Genomic DNA, 23,850 nt, shown 5'->3' on the forward strand with positions numbered 1-23,850 from the left:
AGCGCCACTGTAATCTTACGAGAAACCTTGAGTCAGAAACACCCAGCTGAGTGAGGGCCATGTCCCTGACCCATAGGAACTGTGAGATGATAGAAATTCACTGTGCTAAGCCACTGAGTTCAGGCTAATTTGTTATGCAGTAATAAATAACCAATAATCATCTAAGAGTCCACATTCAGATTTCATCATTGGCTACAAGATGTCTTCTTTGGCTGTTTTCTTTCCTAAACTGGGATCCCACTAGGTTCGTTCATTGCATTTGTTGGTTATTTTTAGCCTTTTACAGTTTTGTTTTTGTTTTTAGGTAGCATTGACTTCTTGGACAGAAGTGGTCTGATGGTATTTTCATAATATTGTTTAACTTGTTTCTCCATACCTTATACACTTAAAGTTGCAGCTAGAAGCTGGATTGGATGCAGATTAGACCTTTTTGGTAAGAACATTTTAATGGTAAATTTGTATACTTCTTGTTGTATCGCATTGGAGGCAAATAATGTTGGAATGTCCCACTGTTGCTGACACTGAATGCCCCTCTCTTTTGTGTAAAGGCATGCTTTTTCTTCTGCTTTTGCATAGTTATCTGTGAGGTAATAACTGCGGGTTATTTTTGTTCCCCATTGACTTTCCCTAGTGATGTTATCATCCATTGGTTGTTGCCTGGATTGACTTACAGGTTGGGTGGAGAAGTGGCGATGTTGTAATTTTACTGTTCTCCTTATAAGATGGCATTCTTCTGTGAAGAAAGGATTTTATTTTTTCTTTCACTTTCTTTTCAATTCTATGGACGCATGGATTTTTCTTTACTTACTGTGTTAAAACCAATTATTCTGTTTTTTGTTTCTGGTGCTCAAAAGCCATCAGATTTTGCCAGCAGGAGCCACACCAAGACGGTCTTAGAGACCCTGTGGCCTGGCTACTTCATTCTTTCATTGCTTCCTTGCTTCCTTGCTTCCTGCCAGGAGATGTCTTAGGCTCACTTACAATTTCCAGGCTACAGAACTGAAATTAGCCCTAAGGGCTTTGGTTTCTTTTTTGGCGAATGGTGCTTAGAAACAAGATGGAGGCTTTAGGTGTGTTCAGTGCTTTGGGGGGTATTATTGGTTTCAGAAGATGGAGCTAGATAGAAATAGGTTTTTAGTAATAAATTTATAGTGGTATTTTAATTTATTTTTTAAAATAAATGTATTGGGGTGACATTGGTAAAAATAAAATTATACAGGTTTGAACTGTACAGTTCTATGATACATCATCTGTATGTTATTGTGTGCTCACCACCCAAAGTCATATCTTTTTCTGTCACCATATGTTTGACCTCTTTGCGCTCCCGCTTCCCTCTGGTAAGGAAGTCAGGCAGAGAACGTCAGCAAGCATGTGATTTCACTTCTATGTGTGATATAAAACTGAAAGCAACAAATACATAAGAAAAAACAAATAAACACACAAAAACTCATGGTATCATTTCAAAATCCTGTCCTGAGGACACTTCTTCATTGTTTCTAGAGAGAGAGGAAGGTGGGGGGTGGGGGTGTAGAGAGAGAGGGAGTAGTGGGGAGAGAGAGAGACAGCGAGAGAGGGGCATTGATTAGTTGCCTTCCTGTACGCACCACTACCAGGGATGGAACCTGAAACCTGGGTATGTGCCCTAACTGGCAATCACACCTGTAACCGTTTGGTAAACAATATGATGCTCCAACTAACTGAGCCACACTGGCCAGGGCCTCATGGTATTTTTATTAAAAATGTAGTATTCTAGAGTTCTTAATATCTCTTTATTTTGCATCTTCGGGATCCCAACAATATTTATTTATTTGCTTTGTCTTACACAAATTACATTTTTAATATTTTTCTTTTTAGTAAACCTTCTGAGTGAAATTTAAGGCTCTCAGACTTTTTGGGTTCATACCTTCAGCAATCATTACTATGGTCAGCATTTATCAAGCACTTATCGTTAGCATAATCATTGTGCTAAGTACTCAAAGAGGTTATGTGCTTTGCTCAAGTTCATGCAGTAATTGAGTAGCAAAGCTGGGATTTGAACTCTGGTCATTGAATTATTATGCTTTCGTCAGAAATCTCCTTCACTTGTATATTCACAGCTACTTTTTGTCTACAAGTCTGATGCCAAAAATGATTTGTTAGTGGAACAACAGCAGTGAGTAGCTATGCACATTTTCTCAGTGAGTGAAGGATTTGAATCAATTACAAATAGTTGTTATTGAATGATCAGGCTTGAAAATGAAGAAAATTATATCAATTTAATATAAATATTGAATTTTATAGATAAATTTAATATTTGTCTATAAAAATGCATTTCTGAAGATGAGCACTAGGAAATGAAAGTGTGTTATAAGAGCGTGTTATAAAACAGAACTTGTTCCTTCTCTTACATAACTGTCTTTACTTGTAAATGACTGATGCAGTGTTGTTTGGACTTTGGAAACATGTTCAGTTTGGGATGAAGTTCCTGCCAACATAATAAAAATTATACAAGAAATGTGGGCAATAAAAAAATTGTGGTCTTTAATAAAGTGCTCATTCATAGGATTATGACTCCAAAGATTTATTACTGAAAAATACTGTCAGGTGGTTTTCCCGAAACAGTGACGGTCTCAGGAAGAGCCTTCGTAATGCTCTCTCAAACTGTTTTTGTGGTAGGAAACTTCCTTAGTGAGTCCAACAAAACTGTGGAGGTAGAAGCGTCTGCAGGACTGGGCGTGGTTTCTACCAAACTCAGCTTTTCTGATTTTCTTTTTTTTTAAAAGATTTTATTTATTTATCTTTAGAGGGGAAGGGAAGGAGAGAGAGAGAGAAATATCAATGTATGGCTGCCTCTCTTGTGTCCCCTGCTGGGAGCTGGCCTGCAACCCAGGCATGTGCCCTGACTGGGAATCGAACCGCGATCGTGTGGTTCACAGGCCCGCACTCAATCCACTGATCTACACCAGCCAGGGCTGAGTTTCTTAATGACTCTACTCAAGTTACTTTATGACAATTCCCCAAATAAAAATCAGGTGGCTTATTATATAGAGACATAGATATCATTTCAACTCTTTGGTAGTTAATATTGAAGTATGGTTTAAAAGCTGTCAAAGTTGGCACCTCTTCTCTGGGCTATAGTGACATCACCCAACATTGCAAGAAGTAGTCACTTGTCCCACACAAGCCACACACACTGTTTCCTGTGGACGTCAGGAGTTCAGATCAGTGAGTCAGAAATTAAACTTACATGTTGGGTTCCAAGGGGCTTCTTTTCTTGCACACAGTTCACATTTGCTGTAATTCTCATGGCTAAAATTGAGGAGGCAAGAGTGGTTTGGGAGTCGGGTGGGCTCCAGAAGGACAGCTCTTCTGCTTTCTTGGTCTGTCCTGCAGCAGCAGGGTGACGGAAGAGGGAAGGACGAAGCGAGTTGCCGAGAGCAGAGTGGTTAACAGGAGAGGCTCTGGGGTTTTTTTATCTGGGCGCCAGCAGCACGTGGCTCTGTGATGTCAGATGTCATATGACTCTGTGATGTCACATGACTCTTCCTCTTTGAACCTCAGTTTCTGGTCAGCCAAATAGGAAAATCATTTAAGGGTCTACAAGTGTCCAGCCTTTCCTTGAACTCCACCGGAGGCCAGGAACTCCCTGCACGGCAAGGATGCCCGTTCCTCTGGGTAGTTCTGATTGTTTCACTGTTCTCTGTGGCAGCAAGTGGGGATCAGAATGCCTGTAGTGCACGTCCACATGGTGTTTCATTCTTTCTTAATGAAATGCCACAGGAGGCAACCTTCAAGAATTTGAAGACATTTATCGTGGTTCTCTGTTGCTTCTTCTGGCTAAACAGCCCACATCTTTCAGACTTTCCTTACCTTCCAGCCCAGATTTTTTAAGCCTTTTTTCTTATCATCTGTGAGGTTGGGAGAAAGAATTCTAGCCTCTGGGCAAGGAATTAAAATAAAAATAAACTACTAAAACAATATCTGCTCATGTTATAAAAAATAAAACTGTCGACAAGATTCCAAAGTAAAATTTCAGGTCCTCTCTCCTTCCACTTCTAGCCTTAGTCTTATGCTCTTGTTTTAACTTCTGATAATTGCCATTAATTAAGACTTCAATATATTTCTGTTTCTGACTCCACAGTCTGTGATAGTGTCTTTAGACTTTCTGCTATAAAATCTGAGGAACTTAATGCCTCCTACGTTTTATTCCTCTCTTTCCATTTCCCATTTTTTTAACATTACGGTATACTACATTGTCAAGGTTTGTAATATTTACTTTTTGCTCTGTAACTATAATTAAGTCGTCAAATCTTTGCTGTTAGGTTCCACCCACACATTTAAACTAAATTAAAACAGCATTTACAATAAAGTGATTGCACAAGTATTTTTATTATGGGTTTTAATCTTAGCATGGGATGTGGAACCCATTCCATGTTGAGAAAGTTCCTCTAAAAAGTTCCAGCTGGGAACTGTCCATGGTCCTCCGGGCACCGTCTGACCAGTGCAGGGCAGACCGGTGACAATAGTGAAGCCCGGGGACACCCTGGCCTCATGGGCAGCTACATTTGTCATCGACTTGGACTGAGTTTGTCAATAACGAGAACTTCAAACTTAAGCTTGAATTTTCACTATTAAGGCTGGTAACTTACTTCAAAGCGAAGTGTTATGATACAGCTTCCACTCTGTTAGATGGTGAGCCCACGCCGAATGGGCCTCTCCTCCTGCGTGGTCGTCTTTCAGTTCTCTGAAATGTCCATGGGATACGCATTCCGGTTCTCTTACCGTCTCCTCTTGGAACAGGGTATCGAGACTTTCACCGTTCTCCTTTCTAAACTTCGGTTGTTCTCTAGTACAGCTTTTCTCAAACTGTCTGTGGGAAGGAGTACTTTTTCTTTATTTCCAGTCTGTTGCTGACCAGTACTTTCATAAAGAAATCAAGCAAATGAATTCATAGAAAAAAATTATTTAAGAAGACACAAAAAGGGCCAAGTCTACATAGTCAGAAACCACAGATGTAAGATGACATTTTTGGTAAACATAATCAGAATAAACACGGGGAAAGAATCACATAGTGGGTGCACGTTCTTCTTGGAAAGGGCGTGTGTGGGCTTGATGCCGAGAGCGCTGACATGCTGATAGCTGGTTGTCACTGCAGCTGCGGCTGAGCCGAAAGTGAGGACTGGAACCCCTTGTCTTCCTGTCCTGCATGCCACATTGAAAGTTTTCTTGTGATAGCGAGCTAGCTCCTTGCCTGTAAACCTTTGTCGTCCTGGCTGCACTGGTGGCAATGCTGCTTGCAGGGGCCAGTGCGTATTAACCCGTTTCTCTGTTTTGCTTTTAAAGCACTTACGGTAGAAGACGAGTCTCAAAGGATTATTGACACTGGGAGAGGTTTTTAAAAGCAATTTCAGCAAGCTCAATAATCTGTGACTGGTATCCAAAATATAGCATATGTTTCTTCAAAATCCATCTTTAGTTATTTCTTCATCTATAGACAATTCTATCAGTTTATTGTGTAAAGGTACAGTTAGATTTAAATGATCTTTTGATGGAAATTTGAATTCTTTGGATGAAAGAAATGGTCTGGGTTTGACATACTTTTTGCTTTTGGATAATAGTTGGCTAACGAGCCTTAAACTCTCACACATGATACGTGTTCCTGTTTGCACAACAGATACACAGCTCATGCACGTGCCGCTTACCCATCCGTTCTGCCAAACTGGGGGGATCTGTACCGACATTGATGTCAGTGCTCTCATCCACGGAAGGTTTCCTGACAAGACCTGGAAGTAGATCTGAGCTACTTGCATTTCACCTAAGTGGTGAATAAACCTTATACTGTTATATAATAGTAAAGTTACTAAACGAGTTGGTATAGTAAACAAAAAAATCAATGTTGAGTTGCTATAGAAATTACTGAACTCTTGCCCTTAATTTCTGAAGTTACCTTGTTGGGATGGGGAACACACAGTTGTAAGAGGCACACTAGTGTGTCATTCACATTTTTGAATAGCACTGCTCTCGGAGGGCTTTAGCTACCTTGAAATTTGTATCCCAGTACCAAGTGCAAACTTCAGGTTTGGTTTTGTTCAAGGGAAATGGAAACAGGGAAATAGAAATAGGAGGACATCACCTCCTTTATTCCAGATTCTTTACTACTAATGCAGGCTAAGTTCAGAGTGTGTGTGTGTGTGTGTGTGTGTGTGTTCATATCACTATTAACAGAAGTTTCAATGGATCAAGATTCCCTGGGTGTTTTAGAGTTGCCACCATTCTGTCACGTTCTCCTCCCACTTCTGCTCACCAGCTATAGTTCCCCTCCCCAGAGATGATTAGAGTTGGCTATTGCCTGTGCAGATTGTGGAGGGAATTTCTTGTTATACAGGTACAGATGGTACCAGACATATCGTTAGGCACCTGACTTTCTTTGCTATGTCATGGAGAGCTTTTCTGTGGTGTAGGAAAAGCTTCCTCAGGTCTTTTTAAGACTACATAAGGTCCTGTGGGATGGATGTCTCCTATCTGTTCAACCAGTCACACCAATATCAATGAGCATTTATGTAGTACTTAATTCTCTGCTACATTGTAATTGAATAGCTTTGCACACACCTTATTTTCCATATTCAGGAATCTACAGGTATATTTTTAGGACTGGAATTGCAGGGCAGCAGGAAATGTGCGTATTAAATTTGTTACGAATTTTGGTGTGATTATGTGCCCATTCTCCCTATTCACCTTTCTGCCAGCGATGTATGATGCGCCTGTTTGGGGAAAGTTCTGAGTTTATTTGTTCACCTTCACTGCAGAGGCAGAAGTAGCCAAGTGGTTTTCACTTCCACAAAATTCATCTAGGGTTGGATGAAGTGAGCCAGAGCCAGAGACTTGCCACCCTGACGATTACTCATTGTATTTTTGAGAGGCAATTTGACCTCAGGCATGTCCAAATCCATACAATACAATGTTAGAAACCTTGTAATAGGAATGAACTATGCTTTAAAAACACAAAACTTTGGAAGGTCTCGTGGACAATAGTGTGGTGACTGCAGGTGGGGGAGGGGGAAGGGTTAGAAGAGGGTATAAGGGGATAAATGTGAATAGAAAAAAATTGATAAAAAAATCAAATAAACCCTCCCCCACAAGCCTTTCAATGGTTTCATTACTTAATGCATTTCATTGGGAGTTAATACAGGCATTCACTTAATTAAGAAACTAAATTGAATTCCTAAATCATATTATTTACAGCCGTCTTTGTTAAGAGTAATTGCAAAAGGACCGTTATTCATTTGTTGTATTAGTAGCACTGGATCTCAAGATTCGTTAATTTAAAAACATTTTAGTAGAGGGATCCCAGTCCCCGCCTCTGCAAATGCAGTGTCCTCTGTGGAGGTCAGCCATGATTTCGCTGCGAGGGAGCGACTTGCTTCTCTTCTGCATGTCAGCATGGTCTGACAGCAGTCTCCAGGCCCTGGCCAATGACACCCATGTCACATTACTTCAGTGTATCCTTGAGGTAGCCATGCAACCAGACTCCACGCTGGCTGCTTCCTCCCAAGAGCTCTACAGCTAATTGCATCTGCAGTCTTGGGCCATCTGTGTCCAGCAGGTCAACCCCGGCGCCCTTGCGTTCTGAAGAGCTTAATCAGAGCTCTGGAGAGCGGCTGTCCCCAAGGCCTGGTCCCTGGCTCTGCAGGTCTGCATTTCCTAGGAGAAACCAGATAGTTCACCAGGCTAAGACGTATCTGGAAGAGAAATCTGACCTGCAGCCCTGTGCTACTGTAGTCTGTCAGCACAGATGGATTTCCTGAACTTCACCGGGCATGCAGTGGTGCTGTGGATTTGTTAGAGGACTGTTTTGGCCTTGGTCTCTAAGGCAGTGAGACAACAGCCTGAGGTTGGGGTGAAAATTTTCTTGTAGCCAAAATACTGTAGCTGTGTTTATTGGTCACGTGGTGTAACTGCCAGTTGGTTGGTTTACTGCCAGCTGATAGTACTCAAGTGTCTGCAATACTTTTTGTGTATTCTTTAGGACCTTTTGTAAATACCTGGTAAACATATCACTTTATTGGCATGGAAACTCTCCTATTTTGCATCAGGGGTGTTCTTTCAGTACAAAAATTAATATGCAGTATTCTATAAGGTTTTAAAACTCAGGGGATTAGAATTAATTTTTCCCCTGCATCATCGAATTTAGGACGTCAATTTTCTAACCACACATTAGAATTATAGTTTCCAAGTAAAATATGGGCCTCCTTTGTCACCACCAGTGCTGACACTGGTGGCTGTAATGGAGCAGCTACTGTGTTGCTACCTGAAAAGAAATCTGTAAAGCGCTCAAATGTTGTATTTGGGGAAAAGGGCCCTTGACTCTTTACTTTAAGGGCCAAAGTTTAATCCATGGCTGGAGTGGGGCTTCTTTGCAAGAGAACTAGTCTGGAAATGGAATGGGGGTCTGAAGTTGTTGCCGGGACCATCTCACAAAATAGGTTGCGTAATTAGTTTGGTTATTACATCGCTGGGAAGGGCAGCCTTCTCTAACTACCTGTCCACTTGATGGCTTTTATTTCAAATTGATACCTCAGACTTCCTCGATTAAAAAAAAACACCAGAAGGGAAAAAAAAGTCAGACATTCCGTTTTTTTAAAAATAAAAATAAAAAGTAGGAGTCATTCTGATGCAAAGTAGGAAGTAGCATTTTAAGTAATTTTTTCCCCCACCTTCATGCTGTTGGTCAAGTTAAATTTCTTGTAAAGTTTAGTTTCAATGCAAAAGAAATGGCTGCGCTTTAACTGGCCGCCTGACCCAAATATTACTGGTTAGTTTCGATGCAGAGTCTGTTACTCAAAGATAGTGTTTCTTTCTGGCTGTTTTTGACACTGACATTCTATTTTTAATAAAAAACAAAATATCTTTGTTAGTTAAGTAGGCTACAATACTATAGCAGTACTGGTTAACCAGCTGCTTACTCTTATTTGATGTGAACTCATGTATTTTGGAAGTTGATGTCAACAACTATTTTTTTTTCATTATAAATTTTAAATATGCCCTTTTATGTCTCTTTGGAACATTCCAGATGACTGTAAATAGAAGTGGGTGCACAGCTAACCTTCCCTGTGCCCTTTGTTACATTTATGAGCCTAATAACATGTACTGCATTCTTTGAAATTATTATTCTCGGTGTGGTAGTTTATCTCCCTCTACTCTGAATTCTCCCAGCCACCACACGGCTAGCCGTTTCTGCTCCCGTCTTCAGGTTCTGTAAGTTTTCATTTGTCTTTATGAGAAAAGGAGCCACCCAGTCACTGAATATTGAACACAAGACCTTATTCTTCTTTATGCAATAATGTTTCCATGAGAATGCTAGTCTAGTCTTTGGAATAGTATTGAACAGACACCTCTCTTCAAATAATTTTTAGTGTCAGGTTAGGACTCTGGGGGTTTACTGTTCATTCAAAATCAATTTCCCTGTGCACCCAACTTGAGAGCACATAGTACTAGGTGTGGATCGAGTCTACTAAGTGTGTCAGTCAATGATTTGTTTTTAATCCAATATTAACTCTTCCTGGAAGTCCACCTATAAAAGGCTCGTGTATCAATTTTCCTTATTTCCTAGCCCTGATGTTATGTCTCTTCTCTTTTTTAGACACCTAAATTGACCTGACATCGCTTTTACAATTTAATGCCCTTATAAAGAGATGATAGGGAATTTAGATTGTAAAATAGAATGAGGATTTAACCCTGATTCCTTGAAAAGCAAATGTAGGCATCCCTCGATGGCTGCTAATGTTTTTGTGTTCGCTTTATGTGATTGCTTTAGGACTTGCTCAGTGCCTTAGAGGCAAAAGAAGCCCTGGAAAGGGAAGTTAAAATCTTCCGAGAGAGGCTGCTTGCTGGCCAGCGGGCCTGGGATGCCTCGAAGCAGGAGCTGAACCTGTTGAAGACAAGCTCTTGCGAGTTGGAGAGAAGTTGGAAGGCCAGTCGGGAGGCAGCTGCAGCCTTGCAAAGCCAGAACACCTCGTTCAGGGAGAGAATTGCAGCAACCCTCTTCGGGGGCCGTGTGGGCACAATTGGGTCCACAGAGGAGGCCATTTTGGAGAAGATTCAAGAAATGGGCAGCAAGGAAGAAAGCCAGAAAAGGGTGAGTGAGGGACGGCCGATTGTATGCTTTTTAAGGATGGTAAGTTCATTCCTTTAGTATACTTAATAAATGAGTTATCTGAGTGAGTTAAAATCATCATTTATGGGTAGTTGTATCCCTTACAATGACAAGTCATACTTCTGAAGCTTGGAGAGTCACTCCAGCAACTGCCGACTACACTGTGGGCTCTGGAGTCAGACATCCGAGGCTGATCCTGACCCCACTGCACACTTCCTCCCTCCCTCCCTCCAGGTGTGACCTTGGCCAGGCTCCTGAGGTTATGGCCTCTGTTTACTCACCTCTGGGGTGGGGACAGCCCATCGTCCACACCCCTTATCTGAAGCCTCTGGGGTCCAGTGTGTTTTTGAACTGAGAATTTAGAAAAGTAAAAGAGAACACAGTCTCACAGGTTCCTCCTCAGTGGGGCCAGGGACGGACCCCATAATCTAAGCCATTCACTGCTCTGCAGCAAAACCTGTGAGTGGCCCCACCAGGTGCGATACACCAACATCAGGAGAAGCCTCGCCTGGCTTTGGCTCAGGGCTTGTGGCCCAAATCAGTCAGGTCAATCTTTATCAATAAATGAGTTTAAGAAACCCCAAAGCAAACAAACAAAAAAAAACCCTCTCAGTTTTCAGATGCTTTTGGATTTTGGAATGGAAGACAATAATTCCTAGACCTATAACAGTATCTCTGTCATAAGGTTATTGTTTACTGTAAGCATTTAATGCAAAAAAATATTATTAAGTGCCTCACACACTCTGAGAAATAGCAACAATAAATAGTAAGTGTTGCCACCCTTGCTGCTTCTCTCTCTCTTCCTCCCTCCTTCTTCCCTCCTTCTGAGAATGTGTTGGTGCCTGCCTCGAATAGTCCTTTAACAAGTGGAGAAAAGCGATTTAATTCACACTTAGGACAGAAGCTTTTTAAATTTTGTTATCTCATTTAATACTATGAACAAATCTCATGTTTTATAAAGCTTTTCTTAGTCAAGTCAGCCTCAGCCCATCTCTAAATGATGATCAAATACAAATTATTGAAGTCTAATCAGTAAGGCTTACCATGACTAGTATCCAGACTCTATGTAATAGTTCCATTAAGAACTATTTCTTTGTTGTGTACAGACTTGCTGAAAAGGAGAAAATGCCTATGTCCACCTTTTAACGTTCCTAAAATCTTAGAGTGATTATTAACTCAAAATTCAGGGTTGTGGGGGGAGCTCTGTCCCTCAGAGCTCTCTAAGCTGTTGTGGATGAGAATAAGTCATCCCGAACACAATCTTATTGTTTCGGTGGAAAAGGGAGTGGCAATTCCCTCTAGTGGGGAACACCCCAAGCCCTTCTCCCAAATGGCTTTTATTGGGAATGGTATGTGTAGGTGTGTACAGCATGCATGCATAGCTCATCAGTCAATGTCAAAGGGCTATAGTCACACAAAACAGGTGTTATCTATAGATAACAATGGAAGGAACACAGAGATCTGCCTCAGGTGAGGGTCTGTGGGTCATGCTGATGCCAGATGGCCTTTAGGATGAGTTTCATGAGATACGGAGTTTACTGCTTATGCCTTGAACTTACATATCCAGTTTGTATCAACAGAGCCATACAAAGCAAAGCAAGCTTCAAAGGATACGATGTATTTATGGGGTCTGATTTCCCACAGGGAATCCTCGGTGTTGGTGTCGGGTCATGCCTGCCACCTGTGTTACCTGGTTTTCCAGGGAGACTTACTGGCCTCTTTCAAGGCCCGCTGTCTCGGGGCTACAGTCTTTGAAACCACACAGAGCAGTCCCCAACACAGGGTTGCTTTTGTAAATTTCCTTTTGCAATATAACATTCTAAATTCCCTTTTAAACATTCTCCAAAATTCACATGTGTTTTGGGAGCAAACCTAGTGACTTCCTTGTTTCATATAGGACCTTCTTTGTGGATACGAAGTGTCCATCCTGGTAAGACGTGTGGGTCTCTGAGAGTAACTCAGTGTTTGCTGTGACTCGGTACACACATAGGCACTGGATTGGGGAAGGAATTATTTACCAGACTGAGGGAAACTCCATGAAGTTATTTACCTTGACTGGTAATAGGTATACTTCAACAGCCAATGGTTCTTTGCCATTTCACTTCCTTCCTTCCCTCTTCTATGTTTCCAAGTGTTTTCCTGAAACTCGTTTTAATTCCAGCATGTGAAACATGGCATAAAACCATCAGCATGATGCATATGTTTATTTTCTAAAGCAAAATGGTGTAAATCGGTTAAGCTGGATGGCCTTCCCCCACTTCCCATAAAAATTAGAATGATTCAGAGTCTTTTTAGTGCCTTTGTCTGCCTTTCCTACCCTGTAATTTTTTCCAATAGCTGCTCTCACTATTTAAAAGCCTGAAATCAAGCATATAGCTAGCATCTTGCGTGACTCATCCTCAAGTAAAATCAGGAGGAAATGGATTTTGTATATTGTCTCAGGAATGTTTCTGAAGGATGGGAGCTTTACAGATTGATGAATGCGTTTGTTGAGGAGGCCGCACAGCCCTGCCAGCTGCCTTGGTTAAACACACATTCGCAAATTGAGTGATACCTACATGGATGCCCAATGGTGGGTTCAGGCTGGGCCTGGCCAATTCTCCACTTCATGTCGACTCCTACTTACTGATCATTGCTCTTCTTGTCCACCCCTTTGCTATTCATTTCTACTCTTCTGTATTTCCAATTCTCAGTAGAATTCAGGACACCACCTACACTTTTTCAATGAGCCATTTTATTCCTTTTGTGCTCACAGCAAAATCTAATGTATTTCTTTGAAGCTTTTCTATACCTTAGAGCTGGGTTTCTCAGCTTTGGAACTGTTGGCATATTGGGCTGGGTAATCGTTTGTTTGAGAAGACCTGTGCATTGAAGGGTGGTCAGCAGCATCTCTGGACTGCTACCCACTGGATACCATAGCATTTCTTTTCTCCCCATCTATGTCAACCAGAGATGTGCCCAGACATTGCCATATGTCCCCAGGGGGTGAAATCTGCCACCCCCTCACCCCCAGCTGAAAACCACTCTCTTGAGGAAATGTTCTATTGTCAATTTCCAGGAATTCTAAATGAGTACTTAGATGTCATTTAACCTTGAAATGTGAGGACACTCATAACAGGTATTCTTGAAATAATTTCTTGCACAATGGACAGAAGGTTGTGACATTTTCAGGTTTTAGTTTAGAATTTTGCGGCCAAAATTTTTGTTTCACTTTGAGCTGTTGCCTCACTGGCTCGTCATCCAGGTGAGAATTGGCCATGCACAGGGGGTGCATGGCTGTAGTTGATTTCTATGTCGTGTCCTAGATTAAAGACAAATTAATACGAGCTCACAAACACTTACCTAGACCTCAGCTCTTTGGCTGTGCTTTATGCACACACAAGGCTTTATTTTCTCCACTGGAGTGTTTCTTAGTCTGGTAGCTCTGTGGGGGCCTCTGAGACCAGCCCAATGACCTGAAGGACCTGAGGTGGTTTCCACAAACCCCCCAATTCCCCTCGGAGCTTGTCATTCTGCTCGGTTGTTCATCCTTGAATCTACTAGGCCAAACATTTACCAAGAAGCATCAACAGACTTCCACTGATCTTTCACTGTCCACAGTTATGGTACACGGTCACCCCTGGCCACAAGGGCATTGGGAAGAGTGAACAGTGAGGGATTTTGTCTCTCCCAGCTTCTAGAGTGCATTAATGTCCTAGAATGGCCATGACAAAGTACCATGAACTGTGGGGCTTAAGCAATGGAAATTTATTGTCTCACAGTCCCAGAGACCAGAAGTCCAAAATCAGGCTGTTGGCTGGGTTGGGCTCTCCTGAGGGCTGTGAGGGTGCATCTGTCCTGTGCCTCTCACAATGCTTCTGGTGGCCTCAGGCCACCCCTCGGCTGGGGAGGGTGTCCTCTCTGCATCTTCACATCATTTCCTTTCTGTTTGTGTGTGCCCCTGGGTTTCAGCTTCCCGTTTCTATAAGGATGTGAGTCATAGTGGATGAGGGCCCACCCTAATGACCTCCTCTTAACTTGATTATCTCTGTAAAGACTGCGTTCTGCATAAGGCCACATTCTGAGGTGCAGGGAGACTTCCACATACCTCTTTTGGGGGGACCCAATCCAACCCATAGCATAGTTGACATGCTTGGGGGTGGAGAGGGGAGGCTTAGCCAGTCGAGAGTGCTGGCCACACATGCTGACAGGGAGGAAGGGGGTATTGGATTGATGTTTCACCTGCTTCCTGAAAACTTATTTTGTGTATTTCTTAAGTGAAAATTATAACTTGAATAATCAGAAAAGAGTTGTTATGCCCAAAAGGCAGGGGTCCTTCAGTGACCGGGTGGCTCTTTCTGCAGCTCAGAGCTCTTGTGTTTCCATTTGCTTCAATCTTAGTGCAAAAGTGACTCTTTGGAGAAATCAGTAGCTACTTGTCCTTGGGAAGTAAATTAATTCTTTTAGGGCATTATGACTTCACTTCCAAAAATCAAGCTGCTTGTATGTGAAGTGCAGTTTACTTTGGTGCCTTTTTGTTTAAAGAAATTGAGGTATATCTACTTTATTACATCCCTCCACCCCTCCACAGTTCCCTATCATTTTTTAGTGTTGAAATCCCTGGCACTTTTTGTCCCACAGAATATCAAGGATACGTGAACAGATGATACTAAGGAAAAGAAAGAAGAAAAAAGAAAATGCTTCTTGATTCTGTAGACTTCTTGGTGGGAAAACCACGACACCACCTTACAGTTTTGGGGAGACACATATATTCCTTCAGGCACTGGCATTTGCTGTTTCTGAGAACACAGTCAGATTGGAACAGTCATTTATGCATTTATATAGATTTAGGTCAGAAAAATCTTGGCATCCTGTGCACTGAAACCTAATGAGCTTATGAAGCTGAGCTCTGTGGTGCACAGAGGATGGGGGCGGTTCTTGGCTGTTCATCCTCTCTGGGCACCAGAATCTTGGGAGGGCAGGTGGTGGGTTCTGCACAGTTCATGCATCCACATACTGGAAGTTTTGAAATTTGTACTCTGCTGAGTCTTCAAGTCCCGTAGAACAGTTGCGGGTTCACACAGGGCTAGGATTCAGGACAGACCCTCTTACCTGGGATTCAACATGTTTGTCCCTTAATCGTCCTTCTCAGAAAGACTGCTCATTGAAAATCAGGCTCTGTGGACTGAAAGCAGTTTGAGAAAAACTGCCTAGGGCATAGGGTACTTCCCCAAAGGTCCCTTTAACTCTATGTGACAAAAGCATGGAATGGATAGAACCAACCTACCGTAGTAGTGGTACTGGTGATAGAAATGTGTGCAATGTACTGAGCTTAAACTGGGTGTAAATATTGTGCTATTCAAATGATCTAAAGTAGCCCAAAGAGGTTAGTGACTACGTGCCTTGGTTAACACGCTGCTAAGTCATAGAGTTGGAATTTCAAAGCAGGACTCTGGCACCTGAGTTCTGGTCCCACAGTCTGGTCTACATTAGGATGTCTGCTGCTCCTTTCAGGGTCATTATCACTCTTAGTGATAAGTGCTTGCAGTTGCTCCAGGTGTCATCTTCAAAATGGAGTCTCTATGCATCAATTTCTGGGAATGACTTTGCTCTGGCCTGTGGTGTGCTAACTGTGGCTAAGTGATCACTCAGCGCTCCGTCTCTCCAGCTGAAGTTTTCTGGGTCTCTTTTCTCTTTGGCAGGTCAACAGTGGGATAGGAGGAGTGTTGAAGGATCTTTAAGTAGAAAGACTCATTTGCTACATGAAATTAAATGCGAAACCACATGTCCTGCTGCACAGAAAGAAATGTGCTTGACCTTGTATAATCTATTAAACAGTCCTCTAGGAGGCAGTGTCCTGGGGATAATGTTTGATGGGCAATTTTCAAAAGATTTTACTTATTTATTTTTAGAGAGAGGGGAAGGAGAAAGAGAGAAAAACATCAATGTGTGGTTGCCACTCACATACCCACTATGGGAGGCCTGGTCTGCAACCCCGGCATGTGCCCTGACTGGGACCCAAACCAGCAACCCTTTGGTTCACAGGCCCACACTCAATCCACTGAGCTACACCAGCCAAGGCTGATAGCCATTGTGTTGTCGGTTACTTTGTATGTTGTAGGAGACAAGCAAACCATTCTCTTTCATTAAGATCAGATCTACCATTAGTTAGTGACTACTAAGAATGGGGAATATGAAATGATGGGTCTCAGAGCCTTGTATTCTGTAATGAAATTTCAAATTTCCTTGGGAACTATAATTCCTTGCAAGTGTCACTGAGCAGCTTGCCATCAAATATCTGACTATTGAAACATGGCCCTGGATCCTTGAGAGTCATAGAAGCACAAGAATAGAGAGGTTAGAGGTGAAGAAGTCTAGCATTCCTGATTATAGCACTTGGGCCCACCCCATGACATTCGTAACCAATGGTTGGCCAACTTCCGGCTGTCTCCAGCTACTGGGAATCTACTACCCGGCATGGAAAGATGCTTAAAATGAGAGGTAAAAGCAAAAAGATAAAATGGCAAATATAATACCATCTCAACTATATTTAAACAGTATATAAAATATATTATTTGAAAATATTGATAGTTGTTACCTCTAGGCAGTGGGGTTACAGGGATTTTTTTCCTGATTTATATATAGTATTGTCCTTAATGAACCTTATACAATGGACATGTATTACTTTGTAATTATGGGGACCCAGGAAAAATTATTTCTTATGTGGAAATGGAATTCTTTTTCTGGCTTATACCTACTGGTCCTCAACTTAAGCTCTGAGGGTAACTCAGAACCAATCCTGGTATCCTTTCAAAATATTTGAGGACAGCTTCAATGTTTTCCTGCCTTTAAGCATGGTTGTTTTACAGATAGACACGCAGAGCTGTTTTGTTTTAAATGGAAGCTGTAACTGTGAAGCTGTCAAGGCATTTTAATTTCTGTGAGAGTGGTACTGGGCATGGTGTGAATATCTACCTCTCTTAGTCCTCCCCTTTCCCAAGACAAAGCATCACAGCACATTTAGCACCTCAAACTTGGTGTTTTTTTTGTTGAATCCAGTATTTTGCGGTCACTGGATTTGCTAGGATCAATTTGAGTTTCTTGATGTGTACCTGAGGACTTTGGGAAACTTTTGTTCTTGGTTAAAGGGAAAGGTTGGGATAAAGAGGGCAGCTCCTGGGAAGGAGGGAAGCCCTGGGCAGGTTAGGGGTCGGGAGAGTCTCGGGGCCTTCAGTGGCAGAAGGAGGGATCTTGTGTGTAGGAGAGGAGGCGGTGATGCGCCTGCTTGTGGGTTGCCCTGGACCCTATGCAGAATCAACTCATCAAAAGAATTCTGGCCTTTCAGATGCTAAAGCGATAACATTGCCCTGTAACTGCAGCCCAGAGGCAGCACCACTGATGGGTCATGAAGGAGTAACTCACTCAGTTGGAACCTGAAAAGGCTGGAAACAATAGTATGTTCATGCACTTGAGTGCACTGGTAACACCTCAAGGTTACTTATCAAGATTAACTCACTGTATTGTCTTGAATCCTCTATATGTGGTGGAAGATGAATGATACTTTTACAGGGTTTGAAAGTTCTTCCTGTCTCAACTCTTTTTTTCCAACTAAGCTTCGAAACCCTGAAATCGATGGCACTTTTAGGGGCAAATAAATATTATCCATAAATATTTATCAACTAACCTTTTGAAGGAATTATAAAACACTAAAAATGCCAATCAAAAATATTTTATTAGATAATGAATGCAGATTCATTTCAAGCAGAGCAAATACACCTGCCAATTACCTGTTTCTTATTTGATTTTTACAAAGAATCTGGAAGTCCGTGTTATAAATAATGTGTTGCTCACACTGGGCACTAGATTTTAACACTTTGCTGCATCCTAAAACAATGTTTATTCTCGTTTTGTTTCTTCATTGCCAGATGGTTTCCCAGCTTGAAGCCCAAGTATCTGAGCTTGTCGAACAGTTGGAGAAAGAGTCTGGGTTTCACCAGAAAGCCCTGCAGAGAGCCCAGAAAGCAGAACGCGAGTCGGAGACCCTTCGGGGTCAGCTGGCACACCTGGAGGGGGAGCTGGTGTCTGGAGATGTTTTGCGCGACAACTTGAATTTTGAGAAGCAAAAAGTAATGACCTTAGGGCATGTCCTTGGGTGGACACATCTGTGGCACTCAAATTTTACCTGAAAATACTTTGAATGTTGCAGTGCTTTGATAGATTGGTTCAGTTCCGAGTCACGAGTCAATTTCATGGAAGGAGTATTGTTTTGAGGTCTCTTCCTATTGTTCAGAGCTTCCTTGATTCGAATTAAAGCTATGAATTCAGTAGTATCTAATAAAACTTAATAGTTATTTATCAAATGCCTGTTATATATGAGGCCCTGAAGGTTTGGAGGGTAAGGTATGAATAATTCACAGTTCTTGATCTTAAATGGCTCCATTCAGTTCAATAGAGGAGACAGACATTCAAATAATTTGCTATACGAAAGGCTATGCATGCTATAATGGCTGTATTGATTAATAAAGTGCAACAGGAGCCCAGTGAAAGGGGGGATAACTTTGGTGAAAGAGGATGATTTTGTAGGAAGACGACTGTTGAGTTCATCTGTGAAGGATAAGGAGCATTTTCATGGAAAGAAGGGGCAGATACTGCAGGGCAAACAGTTTGCACAAAGGCATGAGAGCTTGCAGGTACACAGGACACTCAGAGGATGCAGAGTGGTCATACCCACGTGTCTGGAACCTGGCATTCTTGGTGGGGCTATGGCCAGAGGGAAGACTCGAATGGCTCAGATTAGGAAGATCGGTTTTTCAGGAGAATGTGAAGTGCCCTAAGAGATTTTGAACATCACGGTCCATGGGAGAGAAGGGGTGAGGCTTGTGCTCTGCCCTTGGAAGGTCGGCTGGGGCCCCGGGAGGCAGTTTCAGTAGATAAGTGGGGAAGGGAAGCCAGTTTGCCTGGGGCTGTGGGGCGACTCTGTAGGAAAGGGATGGAGACTTAGAAGACATCTGGTGACCTAAGAAGACACAGAAGGGAGTAGAAGCTGTGAGAAACAGGATGAAAGAGAGGCTTACCCAGATATCACGGGAAGGTACATGTGTGTGGGTCGCAGAATTCCCGAGGGAACAGAGCAAGAGCCCAATGGGACTGGGAGTGCAGGTGCAGAATTTGGCATGGAAAATACTGTTAGGTTGAAAAATCGGTACTCTGGGAACTCAATCCTTTTCATTCTTCCGTACTTAAAAAAATCACAAGGAAGCGCCATGCCTGCGTTGCAGGCTGGACTTGCAACGATACATGAAAGGTGTCTGTGGGAAGTCCCAGTCCAGCGGACGAGCCAGACAGAGGGGCACACAACGATCGGGGCACTCGGTGCTCTGAGGGAGACAGGTGCACAGCACAGCAGGAACCTGGGAGGCTGTGTAGTGAGCGGGCACCGAGTCTGAGCACACGCACACTGAAGTGTGTGAAAAACAGAAGTCTGGGCAGTGAAAAGGGCCCCTCACCTCCCATGGTGCACATTGCTGTTCCATATGAGAGACCGTTCTGACCTTCACCTTCACAGGACTCAGCTCTGATATCATTCCCTCTGCAATTTTTCCTAAGCGACTCATCTCTACTTCATGCAAAACATGCCCGAGTCTGCCATAGTACTTGTCTCCTTACTGTGTCCATTTTTAATTCCTCTTCCCCAGTCAACTCCAGGCTTCTTGAGACCAGGGCGACGTTGTGTCTGGGTTTCTCCAGGACTCAGGGAAGAGTCAATAAATACTTATATTAAGGAAGAAACATATCAAAGCCAAGAATTTCTGGGTATATTGATGTTTCTTCCCTTCCTTCATTATACTGGCTCACTAATTTTAATTGAGATTGTACCAAAATAACTCTCAGTCCTGAAAGCAAGTTACATAAACTGCTTCTGTCCGTGGTGAATTTTCACTAGCTAGCTGCTTGTGAAATCCACAGCCTTGCAAGGATAATAGGCACGTGGAACTGAAAATAAAACTTGTACAGAGTTGAAGTTTAAATAGAGGTAATTGAGGTTTACACAAACAATACATTCATGTTAAACTATGACTCGAATATGCAGTATTCCTGCCAGCCACCCCACACTTTCTGAGGCAGAGTTGAGGTCCTTGAAATAGGCACTGCTTTTGCGGGGGCCTGGCACGGGCTGTCTCGCTCCAATCCGTTTGCTGTGGGTCCTCACATGTGGGGTGGGTGGGCCACACGTGAAGGTGTGAAAGAAGCTTTTGTGCCTCCCCTTGGAAGATACTGGCTCAGTTTTGTTTAAAATATAAACAAGAGCAGTTATTTCACTTTCCTGTGCACAGGCCTGGAGAGCCCTGGGGGAGAGCTGTGGAGCATGAAGAGGGACTGAGTGCTGATGCAGAGGCGACAGCCCCCTGTGTCCTCCCAGCACAGGACAATAAGTGACGCTGTGACCACTGTGAAGAGATGACTTTGATGTGTGTTTTTTAGCAAAGTTGGAAAATAGGCACCTATAAATAATCTCATCCTGATGACTGAAATGTAGGTAGTCTGGGCTGTAAGCTGGCATGCCTCAGTCTTCAGGAAATGATACTTATTTAAACGTGAAATGGCCTGAGTGAGTCCTGTGAGAAGAGAACCTCAAAGACAGAACCCACATCACAGAGTGACAATACAGAAAGCTCGTTGGTTGATCTAGTCATCCGGCAAGCACTTAGTAAACATCGCTCTGCGTCTGGAATGACTGGGGAGGCCCTAGAAATCAAGGGGGGGGGACAGTCCCAAGACAATTTTATAATTGTATCCTGTTAAAGTATGAACCTGATACGACTCTCTATTTTGGAGTCTTGTTTCTTTATGATTCACTAACAAGTCTTAAAGGTGTTTTCTAAGGAATTTTAATGAAAAAAAAAACAACCCTAAAAGGTCATTCAAATTTGCTTGTATGGAGAGGCTGTGGCAACTGGTTAAGTCCTCCTTTTCCGCTGTGGAGGCCAGAGGCAACCTAGGTGGGAAAAGCCGCCCTGGAGGGTCTGGGTGAGTGGATGCCAGGCTGGGTTGGCCTAGGAGGGCTGTGCTGGTAGCAGCACGCTGCAAAGCGGAGGGACTGAGAAGATAGTCCAGAGGATGACAAATCTGTCATATGGCAGAGTTAAGAAGGGTGCGTATTAGATGGAATATCAAGGTCACTCACTGACCAGGAGAGCCAAGAGATGTGGGCAAGGAGCAGGAGTGGAACCGGCAGGGCGGTTCAGGAATTCATTACCAAACACTGCCCTTGGGGGAGGGGCAGGCTCATTCCGGGTTTAATGAGAACAAGGTGTAAACTTGGGAAAAAAGGAAAGGATTTTCTAAGATCACCTGTTAACTTTTCGTGTGTGTTTTTGTTTTCATTTTTGCTCTTGGGTTTAGTATCTGAAATTTCTGGATCAGCTCTCACAGAAAATGAAATTGAACCAGATGGCTGCTGAACTTGGCTTTGACATGCGTCTGGATGTAGTTTTAGCTCGCACGGAACAGCTGGTGCGCCTTGAGAGCAACGCTGTCATTGAAAACAAGACCATGGCCTACAATTTACAGAGAAAGGTAGGGGAGATGGAAACTTGCTACTGTTGAGAGAACAAATTTCTGTGAAACTTCAATATTGAAACATAATTTACTGCCACCGTATTTACCAGTGTGGCTAGGACACATCATTAAAAACAATCTGTATATCGAATCTCTATTTCAAATCTAAAATGATGGTAAGTGTATCACCTAAGGTTATGTTGGACTGTGAGTAATAAAGACCCAAAGTAACAGTGGCTTAAACAAGTAGAAGTGTTTTGTTTTTTCTTCTCTCACATAAATTCCTGGAGGTAGGAGGCTTAGGGCTCGTGTGACAGCTCCACTCTGTAAAGTTTTCAGGGAACCAGGCTCATTTGTGTTCCGGGAAGGAGGTTGGAGAAGAAAGGATGCAGCAAAGGGCTGCAAAAGAGCAGGCGTGAGCTGTCTCGTAAAGGAGGTTCCCTAAAAATTGTTCCATGATCTTGTATTTGTATCCAAGGGCCAGAATATGTTCTGATGGCTAAACCTAGCTGCAAGGGAAGCTTCAAACTGTAGTCTTTACTCTGGCTAGCCATTTGCCTAACTAAAAAATGTACTGTTTCTATTACTATAGAAGAGGAGAATTGTGGACCATTTAGCAGTCTGCCTATATAAGCTCTACTGGACTAGAAAGTTAAGAGAAAAGAGCTTACTCTCAAAAGAAGAGTTAGAAACTTTCACACTACATAAATGAATGGATGGCAAGGATAAAAATAATTATTAGTTGTATAATTATTGGCATTGGAGAGAGAAAAAGGGAAACAGTGATGTATCCTTATAATAGTTTTTCGGAGAAAATTCCGTGGTACCGTTATAGTGTGCAGACCATGTGATGAGTCACATCTGGGCTCCACTAAATTCTGTGACCTTGGGCAAATTGCATACCTCTCTGTCTCTGCCTCCTCATGTCAAATTTGGGGATGATTCCTACTTCATGAGGTTGACATTTTTAAATAAACAACACTCGGAACTCTTGGCTCATAGAAGATACTCATTTGACCTCCTCTCCATTTACTCTGTCTTGGGAATATTTTATAAGAGAAAGCAGACAACCCATTACTATCTGAGACATTAAATGGAGCTATTCTTCTTCCTGAAGTGCTCCTCAGATAATTAAATTTTTTCAGTATCTAATATCATTTCTTCTTAAGTATTGCGTAGTTATTAAAATTACCAGTGTATAGAACTTCCTGGTGTAAATCTGCAGTAGCGTGGCATTCGGCATGGAGGAGCTCTAGGAAGGGAGGTTGGCAGGAGATCTACTGAAAGGGCCATGTTGCAGGTGGACCTGGGTGTTACTGTCACTGTTGGGCAAGACACTCCAGCCCGTGTTTCCGTAGGTCCTTCACACCTTGGAGCACTTTACAAATGCACAGTCTGTGACGAGGGGAAGTGGGGTGGTCTTCAGCTCTAACGTTCTATCACGCTGCACGATTCTGGTTCCTAATGTTTGTTACAGAGGAAAGAGGTTCCTGTACTTAATATTCCATTCACTAAGTGGGGCATGTGAAGCCCACGAGGATTGTTCTTCCTCCTCTTAGAACCCACAGTCTTTTTCTAAAAACTGTTATAATGTCCTTCATCAAGTTTGTCAATGATCAGCGCTGTTTCGAAACCTTGTTCACTGCTCGGCTTCTGGATGGTGCGGGCCAGGCGTGTAATAGAGACACTGAGGAACTCAAACTCTCTTCAAGTCCCTGCTGTTTCTAAGATTTTAAGTATTTAAATAAAACTTAAAAAATTTTCTTGCTATAGCTTGCTTTAAAAATATATGAACTTTAAAATAAGCTGTACTACTCACTGGTTCTAAGGGACGGAAGTTAGTCAGTCTAGGTTTTTTGTAATGATTTGAGCCCTGTTGGCTTTCAGGAAAGACCAAGGCAAGCGCAGTTGCTGCCATGGGGTGTTGGAGAAGCTTTTGCCTCTCTGTTTTGCTATATTCTGCTCTGGACAAGCCCACTTTAGTTGTTTTAAAAGCAACTTTACATTTTTGTCAGATTCACATCATGTTGGAGGGAATCACGTGTTGACAGCCTGCTTCCCTAGGCTTTTGCTGTGGCTCTTTTTTTTCTGGTACTTTGCAGCTACAAAATTAATTCTTTGAAAGATCGAATTAAAAATGCAATCAGGCCCTGGCTATGTGTGGCTCAGTTGGTTGGGCA

The 23,850-nt window shown here is 42.5% G+C and overlaps 1 protein-coding gene across 2 annotated transcripts in view; it reads left to right on the forward strand.

Moving 5' to 3' along the window:
• The window catches only part of CCDC170 (coiled-coil domain containing 170), an 81,555-nt gene that overhangs the window by 41,707 nt on the left and 15,998 nt on the right, over positions 1 to 23,850 (forward strand). Inside the window, exons 6-8 of one of the 2 annotated variants that reach the window (XM_037050633.1) lie at positions 9,794 to 10,114; positions 18,037 to 18,237; positions 21,515 to 21,688. In XM_037050633.1, coding sequence (XP_036906528.1) covers positions 9,794 to 10,114; positions 18,037 to 18,237; positions 21,515 to 21,688 — 696 coding nt within the window. The remainder of the gene's footprint in view (positions 1 to 9,793; positions 10,115 to 18,036; positions 18,238 to 21,514; positions 21,689 to 23,850) is intronic. The other variant, XM_037050727.1, reaches the window with a different exon arrangement.

Source organism: Sturnira hondurensis, unplaced genomic scaffold (assembly GCF_014824575.4).
Source record: "Sturnira hondurensis isolate 20B ecotype Veracruz unplaced genomic scaffold, ASM1482457v3 Scaffold0000167, whole genome shotgun sequence".
NCBI lineage: Eukaryota > Metazoa > Chordata > Mammalia > Chiroptera > Phyllostomidae > Sturnira > Sturnira hondurensis.